Genomic DNA, 11633 nt, shown 5'->3' on the forward strand with positions numbered 1-11633 from the left:
TTGAGGAGACCAAGAAGGGGAGTCTGACATTAAAGGCATTTGTGGTAGCAAAATGCTGCCAGGCAGATCCCGAGGTGACGTGTCACGTGCTCTCCCTGACACAGGCAGAAAGTGCAATGTGTGCAGTTCACACCCTCCTGGGCCCACACAGAGCCAGAAAAAGTGAGGAAGTCCCTATCCCTCTCCCTTTCCCACAATGCCAGGCTTATCATATAAAGCATGAAGAGAAATAACAACCCTTCTCTATGACAACCTCCACATGTTTACAAGTGTTCACGAATTCAGGCTCATCTTCCTGCTCCGTGGAAGGAAGCAGTTGTTTTTACCACCGTGCTTTCATTACAGGGCTCCTGAAAGAGGCCCATCCCTTTCTCGTGCTGTAAATCAGTTTTGCTGACTTTAAATCAAGACATTTAGAAGCCTTTCCTTTGGCTGGATAAAATATTTCAGGAACTGCTAGCTGGAGGGTGATGGTTGCCTGATGTGCTTCACAATCTGAAAGCCTGTTCTTGTGGTTTTGCACCTTGTGTTTGATAAGCTTTGAAGCCAGCTATTTTGGTGCCTTTCCCATCTTGCCTCATTATGCCCCGTTGTTGCTACTGCCTGCTGAATAGTTGTGATCCTTTGCACACTCAGATATAACACAGCATGCTCTCCTGGCAGCTTTTAGAAATGATAGTTCTGCCAGGATTAGCTGATGATTTTTAAATATCATTATGGTAATTGCTAATCTCTAGTTTCACCCTGCAATCAAGCTCCTTTACTATGAGGGTCTCAAAACACTTTACAGATAGGAGTCAAGTCTCCCAACTCCTCCCAGGAAAAGGATCGTTTCCACCGTCTTACAGATGGGTGAGAAGGGGCTAAAGGGGTCCCCTGCTTTAACCACTGAATCACACTCCTCTGAAGGGAAAATTGTATGGGTGAAGTTAAGCATAAGCCAGGGCTTTGTAATCTATGAATAGGCATCGCCGGGTTATCGGCACTGATGGCTCCTTTAAGGATATGACTAAAGTACGTAGAACAGGAAAAGGCCTCTTATGCCAGCAAGTCTGTCCTGCAGGTTTCTTGGCCGAAGGCTTGCTGACCTCCGCTCTGTAGTCAGGCTGGGTCACACGGCCATCCCAATGAGCCAGCTCGTTCTTTCACTCCGGGAAGACAAACGCACTTGGCCTTGATTCTGATCTCGCTGACACTGGTATAGGTCCAGAAAGGCTGTAGCAGAATGGAGAGTGGGATCCCTCTGGTATCCATCACAGTGTATGCGTCCTAAACAAGCCCCTCCTGCTTTGTCAACAGTAAAACAAGGGACAGAAATTCGGACAGTCTCTCATCACCCCTCTCTTCACTCCCGACCCAGAAGGCCCAGCATAAAACTCACTTTGCTCCTCTATACTCTGTGTCTTCTCCTGGCACTACCGTGTCCTTGCCAGGAAACAATTAGCAGATACAAATGCAATATGTTCACAATCTGAATTAACCTCTTGGTTGTACAATGACAGGAAGAACGTCTACTATAAATTTGAACTTTCTTACCCATCCCCCCTTCTGGGTTTTGCTGTTGCTGAACCTATTCTGTTCTGGTTTTCCCCCAACTGTATTATTTGATATTATCGGCATTTAATCCCATTTTTCATTTACTGGCCCTGTAACAGAAAGATTTAAATCCTTCTCTCAGCAAAACTGCATTATTTGCTAATATTACCACTTCAATATCTCCTTTTTGATGTTCTAATCCTAACCATTTATAGACTGTGAACAAGAGGGGAAAGTCCCATGTGAGACCAGCGTTGAGGAGTCCCGATAATACATTTGCTATTTCCCATTTTTCCCATCTTGGAGAGTGTTTCATCCCCCTGCCTTGTGGCAGTTAACTTCAGATAACAATCTTCCATCTCATGCCTTAACAGAGATCATAAAAATACGAGTCAGTGAAAGCCAGCCCAAGTGTCTTATGCTTGTCCCACCAGTTCTCAGATTACAGACAGTGTCAGCTGCTAATCGGCACCACATACGGGCCCGGGATGACGAGCGTCATGAAACTGGCATCCTGCCTGATTACAGCTACAATTTTCAAAAGCACTTCTGTGACTTTGGAGACAAAAATCATTTTCAGGGGTCACTCAGGGACTCAGGGCCAGATATTTAAAAATAATTCAGGCTCCTAATATAGTTAAACTGGAAAACCCCATTGAGTGCCAATCGCACTGAAAATCAAAGGGATTGAGCCCTTAGTGTGACTTAGGCACTATTGACATTTTTAACCTCAGGTTCCTAAGTCGCTTCTGAAAATGGGCCATGGTGGAATTGCATATGTGTTCTCGACTCTAGTTTATGAACAGCTTAGAAAATGATACGCTCTGGAAAAGTTACTGCTCCCAGCCATACACCGAGAGCAACGTCACAACCTGCTCTGTCAACCTATTTTAACTTTCTAATGTCCTCTGGCTGCAAACGATGTCAGAGAAGAACTGGCTGCCCTGAGCCACGGGTTAGGGCACCACTGCCTCACCAGCTCCCAATGCCTCTTCATTAGGTGCGGAGATTAAAACAGGCTGACATATGGATGGATCGTGCCGTATAAACCCCAACACAAGGAGGAGGCCAGCACCACAAGTATTGCAATAAGCAAGAGAAGCACATTTCACGTGGTGGGTTCTGCACGACCTGCCCATACAGGGACACAAGCCCTGAGTATTTTGGGAAACTGAATTCTACAGGGGAATAAAAACCGTAGCATAATACTGAATAATGGATCAAAGCTGCATGTTGTGTGACCGAGAAACTTTCAGCTAGACAAGGTCATTGCAGCAACATTACACTCTTCCAATGCTGACACGTCATTGTTTAGTAGCAACTGATTCATGTTACAGTACAAATTGAGCTATAGGTATATGACAACAGTAATCAGATTTGAATACTATCATGTTTGTGGATAGGAAAAAACTATTGGTTAAGGAACTGAGTCTTAACACCGGGAGATACCTAGGCTCCTTAGCTTAGTAAAGTTAGTTATTAGACCCTTCAAGTATCTGTGTTAGTCAAAGAAAACACTGCTCGTGGGCAATCCATCCTGGGTTTTACATTGAGTCTATGGCATCCTAGCACCAGACACTTGGAGTTTAAATGCTACATTAAAATCTTCTACAGCAATCCCTCACAGCTGCGGATGATTGTCCTCCAGGACTGTCTTATCTGTGGGTCCAAAGATGACTGATGAGGCTGATCTGGAATTGACAGCCCATGTGTGTCCACGCGGGCTGGGTGACTGGATTCTTGATTCGACCCACGACACTGTTTCTGCCACTCCCGCTTTTCCATCTCCTGTTGTCATCAGAAGGTTTCAAAGTACAGATATCTTTGCCGCAGACCCTTCCTCCATTTGGGGCAGTCCCGGGCCACAGTCACCCAGGAGTTAATGCTGATGTTGCATTTTTTCAAGCTGGCCTGGAAGACATCGTTGGAGCATTTTCTATGCCCTCCTCTTGAGCGTACGCCTTGATTTTGCTGGGAGAATAAAACTTGTTTCAGGAGTATGGAGTCAGACATCCAGATGACGTGGCCAGCTCACGAAGTTGATGTCAGATGATCATCACCTCAGTGGTCATGGTGTTTGCTTGTGAGAGGATGCTAACAGTGGTGCATCCATCTTCCCACTGGATTCAGAGGATTGATGGTACTTCTCCAATTACTTGAGCCATCTCCTGTACGTTGTCCATGTCTCCACTACGTACAGTAAAGTGGGGATAACAACTGCTTGATAAACCATGAACTTGGTTTTGGATCTGATGTCACAATCTTTGACCACCCGGTTCCTCAGGCATCCATGGCTGCACTTGCACGTTTGAGGCGATGCTGGATTTCTCTGGTGAGGTCAGCCTTCTGCGAGAGATGGCTTCCGAGATGCAGGAAATACTCACCGTTCTCCAGAGTCTCACCGTGAATCTGAATTACCGGAGCTGGGAACTGCTCATTAAGAGCTTGTTGATGGAGGACCTTAGTCTTCTGAATGTTAAATGTCAGTCCCATTTTCTTGTACGCCTTGGTAAAGAACTTGATGATTGCCTGAAGTTCTGCTTCCAAGTGAGCACAGGCTACAGCCAACTACAAGCCAAAACCAAGGCCACCCTGACCCCAATCATCAAGCTCCAGTACTCTGATGGTGCAGTAGTCTATGTTAACATATATGCAATGAAGACATGATCAATAAACTCCTGTTACATCAGAGGAAAATGCTTTCAGATAAGAAACCTGACTATAAATTCAAGTACTTGTCTGTGGGCCAAAACCAGAAATCTGTAATTCAAGCCTGTTAGGATCTCTGGGCTTGAATTCCCAGCTCTGAACCTGCTTTCCACGTTGGACTCGAAACCAGAAGGCAGAGAGCTCTTATGTGAAGCTTTGGTTCTTGTTATGACCCAGGCTCATGTCAACTCAGGGAAACAGCAGTTCATATGCAATTTCCAACACACAGGCTGATAGAAATCTTACTTTTTTCAGATTTCTGTTCTTTGGGGTAAAATAGTGTCATAAGAGTTTGTTTCTGTTTGATACAAACCCCTGAGCTCACACTTGAATTCAGCTCACAAACTGTAGCCTAAGGTTAATTTATTATTAGTACTGCCATTTTTATCATAATGACTTACCAGCTATGGCTGAGTAGCCTTCGAAAGGGAGGCATTTATATTAATCTAGAATGATGGAAGAAGCAAAATTGTCTCTTCTCCTTCAATACAAGATAAATGCTACATTAATGATGCGACGTTCTACTCCTTATTGGACACAGCCATTCGCAGAACTAAATAGCGATTCACATCTGGTTTTGCAGGTGCAGCAAAAGTTCTGAATTCATGCATTGACACAAGGTGTGCATTTGCTTGAAAGTTACACATCCATATGCTGCAAGACGAAACAGTTAAAACCAGTCTCCTCCTTTCCTTATCAGCCAAAACTTCTAGTTCAAAGGTTTTCCTCTGCCTGCACGCTAAAAGCATGATAGCAGCCCACCCCACAGCTGGGTAAGGAATGCTGGGAATGCTGGTCCCTGCTCTGCTTTGCACTGTTATCATTAACACGTTCAAGAGCTGAACGTGCTAAGGACCCACTTTCACTACCTCCATGATCACATGTGGGGATGTAGTTACAAGACTAATTCTGCTAGCTAGCATAGGTGGAGCCCTTTGTTCTGTTACACCATTACAGCCCCATCTTGACAACTCAAAGCAAGCCTCTTTACTGACTTGACTCAGATGTAATGCAAGTAAAAGGGAGCCCAAACTCAACCCCACAGAGGAATGACTGCATTGACTGACCCCAATGCTGTAAAGCCATGCATAAATCCATTTCTCAAGGCACCTAAGAACGACCCTATTTCATGCTGCTTGAGCTCCTGAAAAACCGCTAATGCCAAAGACGGATGGGTTGTTCTCCTCTGTGTTGACTTTTGTGACTTAGTCCTAAGGTTAAGATGATGGAGTATGATACAAACACAGGTGCAGAAACAGTTTTTAAGGAGTTGAGCTGGGTGGAATAGCATCACACTTAGGTGCCTAATAAGTAGAATAGGATCTGACACTAGAAGTGAAATCCTGGACACACTTAAGTCAATGGGACATTTTTTTGGCCACCTAAGTGCCTTCAGGTATGTCTACACTGCACCTCCAAGGCTCTCAGGGAAAAACACACTTGAAAACATTTCTCCCACCTGCATTAACCAAACCTAGAAGTAATCCTGGGAGTGCCTACTACAGCTGATCTTGAGACCTTGGCCTCTTGCACACTTCAGAGTACCACAGGGGTTGCTGCCCAGAGGCTGTTTTCTAGAACATCACCTCAATTTTGAGAGCACCAGCAATGTAGCACTGAAATGCCCTTAGCAGCTTAACTTATAGAACCACAGGGTTGGAAAGGACCTCCCAGGTCCTCTCTTCAACCAGTTGGACAGAAGCAAGACTTGCTGTTCCTAAACTATTGCAGGCAGGTGAGTTACATGCTCATTTTGAGTTCAGCACTACATCATCCAGTCTCACTGACCTCAGCTGAGTGAGGCTGCTGTCCTGTGCAATTAAAGATGATGTCTTAATGCAAAGGCACAGAAGGAACATACTCATGTTGTACGGGTTTCCTAAATTTACAGTGCTTGACTGCAGCACTTGCAGTCTATTGGCATAGTTTGCTGTGGTTTGTTCATATACCAATGACAACTCTAAACAGCGTCTGTCCTGAAAGCCCAAGGAAGAGAATTACGATGTTATGTCCTGAGTAATACCAACTCCAAGGGCTCACTGAAATGTTCTTGAAGAAGACAACTGAAGGGCATGACATGGGAGCAGGAGAGGGGACATTTGCTCCTCTTCATGCACAATGACAGCTGAGGTTCTGATTCTCCGTGGATTTGCCTGTGGTCTGGACCCTACACAATGGGCCTGCAAGTCACAGATCTCCTCCCCTTGCCTTTCACTCAATGAAGAAAAATACTGTTCTGTTTCCATTGGCTTTTGCACTGTCGTTTAATAGGGACCGATCTCCACTCTCAACAATATATCTTTTGTGAGGAGCTCTCTGCAGAAACCTAAGACACCTTCCCCAGGATCTGTTTGCTTACAAAAGACGAGGTAGGGTTTGTTTAAACTCAGCTAGATTTAATATCTTGCAGACACTAGCGAAATGAGATTCAATTGGGGTGTCCCCCCCTTCTATTTTCCAATTTATTACCATGTTGGAATAAGATACTGGTACCAGCTGAGATACTTTAGCCTCTGCTATAGAAGGACTGTAAAGATCATAAAGTATTCAGATACTGCAGCAATGGGGACCATATCAGTACCTTTCACAGAGAGCTGTGCAAGGTAGGGTAGGGTCCCTTGGCTCTATTTCAAATCCTGCCACTGGTTCCCCATGTAAGCGCACTTTTTTGTGCTGCAGTTTATCTGTAAAATAGGGATAATATTTCTCAAGCTCAGACATGAGTTTTAGGATGCACTTGATACTTGTGAAGCCTGCTTGGGTTCTTTGAGAAGAATTGAGTTTAGCGTGCAATAATCCTCTTATCGTGGGGGAGACCCTCCCTATGTTGCTTTCTGACCATGGGGCAAACAGCTAAACAGTGAATGTACCATCCTGTTTTATCTGTTCAGCATAGACATACTTCTCAAAGAGACCCAGGGAGAAAGAATAGGGTGCTCCTTTTTTGAGGTCTCCAACTATAAAGCTAGAGAGAAAAAAAGGGGTTGGTTGTATATAAGGTACTTGGCTGAGTGAGAATTGTAGCATTTCCAGTGTTGAAAGCAAGTCACGGTTTTGAAAATGCGGCCCTTAAACTACAAACATCGCAGTCCTCCGCACTGAACCGGGAACTGGGAACCTGAACCGAAGCCCGCTGAAGCTCATCCAAGACTCCCACTGACTTCAGTTAGCTCCGCGTTAGGTTTCACATTGGCTGAACTGACTCTGAATCTAAACCAGCCTCAAATACTTTCTGGCCCTATCCAAAATGACCACACAAACAGCGCTGACAGCAAATTAGGCTGATGTGGTTTATAAGCTAGTTTCAGCGTAGTAAAAGAGGTCAAAATCCCATTAAGAGGTAAATGTCCCATTGATACAAAGTTGTGCGCGCTGTGGTGAGTTGGTGAATAATAAGCAAATAGGAGAAGAGGAAATATCAGACACAGTTTTGGTGCTACCAAATACCAGTGGTTGTCAGAAGCAGTCAGCATCCTTCTACCATGAATCAAAGGAGCCAGTTCTCCGAATTTTAGCTGTGGGAAATCAGCCTGTCTATTCCATCAGAAACAGGAACTTGCCCCACAACTTCATTTTCGCTTCCCACTTCCAGAAAATAAATTCTCCAGAGACATAGACCAGATTCACACTTGGACTCCAATAAAGCCACCATGCATCTGTGGGATGGAGTACATTGAAAGAGGCAGCTGGTAATTATTAGCTGATCTCTAACAGGCAGGATTTCCCACTGCTGCTGAGCCAATGCTCTGAGGAACTTAATGCCTCCTTGTTGATAGAAATCAGGTAAAAATTAGCCAACGGGGACAGGTTTTTTCATTACAACTATGAACAAGGAACAATAGAAGAGTGAACAGGGAGCTTCCAGAAACATGGATACAAGACTGGTTTGGGAGCTTGGTCTAAACTTCCCCACGTGCATCCTCCTTAAGTTTTACCTAATTACCAAGCTGCTCCCCAGGGAGCCAAAAAATCTGCTCTCCCCTCTAGGGAAGTAATCAAGCCAAACGAGCTTCCCTGCAAACAAAGGGACTGTGAGACTGAAGACCCAATGCAGCACTTACTCTTTTGGAGGGTTCAGGTCCTCTGGTCGAGTCTCAAAGAACCGAAAAACTTCATCGCACTGTGAAATGTGAGGAGGGAGCCTGACCAGTGCCTAGAAAGGAAAAGAAGCAGGGGAGGCTTTAGAGACATCAAAATTACAAGCATGTTCTTCAGCAAGACAGAGGCAAGTGCAAATTTTGGGAGCATCTCAGCAGAACAATGTTAACCAGGAAAAGGGGAGAAGCCAGAAAAGTGCCCTGCTTGGATCCATACCTGAAAAAAAAGTGTGTGAAAGGCATTGAGTGCAAAATTATACTGTGTATCTGGACAAGCACAGGGGCTCAGGGAGGGCTGGCTTAGCTTTGGATCCATGGGCAAAATTCTGATCCAGCACCTTATGTCCTGCTCCATTATAAAGGGGCAGGGACTCTCTCTTTGTTATGTGTTTGCCCAGCACCTTAGGTTATATACAACTAAATTACAATAGTGATAATCTGCAAATTCAGCTTTTGCTACTCTAGCAGAATTATTTGTCCATACGCCTTTCCTTTGCGCATTACTAAGGGTAGAAGCACAAGGCATTTCCTTGTAAGTTAATAGGAAAGAAAGCTTGATTAACAGGCTGGAAAGAAGGGCACAGAGGTGATTGCTGCGGCACAAAGGACCCTTCACTGTAGGGCTCAGCATATAGATGCTCTCTGCATGGTACAGATATGCAGTGCTCACTGGGCTAGCAATCAATACTATCTGTTGGGCAACCGCAATTATATTTAAGTCTACTGGAAAGAAAGCAGTCAAATGGAGGAGGTAAAGGCCAGCATATGTTCAGAGTGAGCTCTCCAGGCTCCATGGTTTGGTGCTGGGGAGATCAAACATCCGTCCCAGGTAATCGCCAGTGCAGAAGCATCAGCTCACACATGATTTAGGGACTTAGGGAAGTGGGCAGCAGAACAAGGAGTTGGAACTAAGGTCCTATGGAAAAAGACTACATAGAAAAATAGCACTGATGATGAGGCCCTTAAGGAGGCAACCCTCTTCTAGAGAACAAGACTACTTGGCCCTTACATCCATTGAAAACACGGTAAAAGACCTCACCTCCCTTTTGGACAATCTTGAAAGTCACATGAAAAAGCACGTTAGCACTAAATCATGGGCATGGCTGGATGAATGGGCACAGACCAGGGGTGCTCAGCCCCTGGCCTGCAAGCCAGATCCAGCCATCAGCACTGTGTCATCCAACCTGTGGGGCTCCCCACAACCCCAACAGGTGTGGGGGGGGGAGAGTGCAGAGCCCCTTGTCCTGATCCTGGGGCTCACTGACCAGCCCTGCACCCCTTATCTGGTCCACAGGGCCAAAAGTTTGATCACAGACAGCATAAACTAAGTGGTGACAGATCTGATTTACCTCGGTCACACAAACATGGTGGGGCATGTTTGAAACCAGAAGCCAGGGCAGTGCAATGTGGTTAGCAGTCATGTTTTGCATTGAACTGAACTCAGAGACCTGGAATTTGTTTCTGCGAGCATCTCTCCTTTACGGAAGCAAGGAAATGGTGAACCACTTACAAATGCTGATCTAATATTGCATTCCCGCAGTTCCAACTTGCCACCTTCAGTGTCTATATCCCTATCTTGGAAAGGTCCACATTTCAGATGATACAGCTTCCAAGGAACCTGCAGCTGTGCATTTTCTATGTGTGGTACATTCACAATGTGGAAGTAGGGAGATTACATTTGGCTCCAGCATATCTGTGGATCCAATGACAGTGGCCTTGGTAAAATGTGTGGTCACTAAGGGAGCAAAAGTAATCCCTTACAATAGGAAGCAATGTGAGGATGCACAAACTGGAAACAGCTCTGTTACTGCAGTGCTGGGAACAAATAGGCAATGTAGTCACAGGTCTTTCAAGGTGTTGCATACAAAACTGAGCAGCAACAGACAGGACCCCAAATGTCTGTTCTGGGATAGAGACACCCCAACCCCTGCTGCTGCACTGTTTATGTATGATGGCTTTTTTTAAGAAGAAAAATAAGCTTTTTTTCCCCCAGCCTCATTCTCCCTCTCTACAAGCAAAGAAACATTCCTGGACTATTATACAGATGACAGAATACCTGCCTCAGAATAGCAGTCACTGCAGCACCCTGGGGCACTTGGAAACCCTGACTTGATGATCTGCTCAGGTCCCTTCTGACCCTACCAACTATGAAACACAATGTTGCGCTGTTGGGTGTGCAAACATGATTCACAAGATAAACCTAGAGCTTTCAAATAGGAATTCATAATGTCAAAAACATTCTGCCTTGTTGTGGTCTCTTGAGTTTCCGCAAGGGAAGTTGAGGTTAGATATTAGGAAGGACTTTCTCCCTAGGAGGATGGTGAAGCACTGGAACAGGGTACCCAGACAGGTGGTGGACACTCCATCCTTGGAGGTGTTTAAGACCCGGCTAGACAAAGCCTTGGCTGCAAGGATCTGGTTGGGGCTGGTCCTGCTTGGAGCAAGTGGTTGGCCAAGATGTGACCTGCTCTTCTAACCCTAATTTTCTATGATTCTAACTGCTCTATTATTTTTCTGTAGTCAAAAAGCAAGTGAAAATACAGAGCTGCTGTTTTCTGAGGGGCGCCTTGAGTCCACTGAGGGGTGCCTTGAGTTTAAAAATGTTGAGAACCCCAGGTTTAAACTACAGAGAGAGGGCACTTTCCAATTTTGCTGGGGTGCTGTAGGGCATGTTGTACTGCTCCAGAAAGCCTGTTTTTTAAACCAGAAGCAAAACAGCTGTGTCCATATAGTACAGCAGAGAGACTAATTCAAATGAATGGGGACGGGCTAACTGGCAGTCATTCAATTGTGCTAATTAGCCTGCTCAAAATATGAGGCATATGCAGCTACACTGCTGTCTTGGGGAACAGCCTGCCTGGGGCAGCATGGAGCACTTGAGGATGCTACCACATAGACGTGCCCTTAAGTAGTAACAGTTCTGCATTTTGGAAAGCTATTGCTAACTGTACCCTCAATCTCACAGTGGTCCATAGGGCATTTCCATTGAAGTTAGTATGACAGAGATAGCCACTGTAACCAGGAAATGTAATTACTACTAAATATCCAAATGTTGCTTGGCCCCAGAGGTCTGTTTAGCAGGCTCCAAACACCAAACACCGACAGAAGTGGGCTCCACTTCCATATGACATCAGGAGGCGCTACTTCACGGTCAGAGCGGCTAGGGTCTGGAACCAGCTTCCACGTGAGGTGGTGCAGGCTCCCACCCTGGGGGTTTTTAAGAGGAGGTTGGATGACCACCTTACTGGGGTCGTTTGACCCCAGTACTCTTTCCTGCCATGGCAGGGGGTC

At 45.3% G+C, this 11633-nt stretch overlaps 1 protein-coding gene across 2 annotated transcripts in view; it reads right to left on the reverse strand.

The window, feature by feature from the left end:
- Positions 1 to 11633, reverse strand: part of SH3PXD2A (SH3 and PX domains 2A) — a 331374-nt gene that overhangs the window by 173765 nt on the left and 145976 nt on the right. For both annotated transcript variants that reach the window (XM_019502762.1, XM_019502761.1), the window contains exon 5: positions 8307 to 8398. In XM_019502762.1, coding sequence (XP_019358307.1) covers positions 8307 to 8398 — 92 coding nt within the window. The remainder of the gene's footprint in view (positions 1 to 8306; positions 8399 to 11633) is intronic.

This window comes from Gavialis gangeticus, unplaced genomic scaffold, assembly GCF_001723915.1.
Source record: "Gavialis gangeticus isolate Ggan-Ray unplaced genomic scaffold, GavGan_comp1, whole genome shotgun sequence".
In the NCBI taxonomy this organism is placed as follows: Eukaryota; Metazoa; Chordata; order Crocodylia; family Gavialidae; genus Gavialis; species Gavialis gangeticus.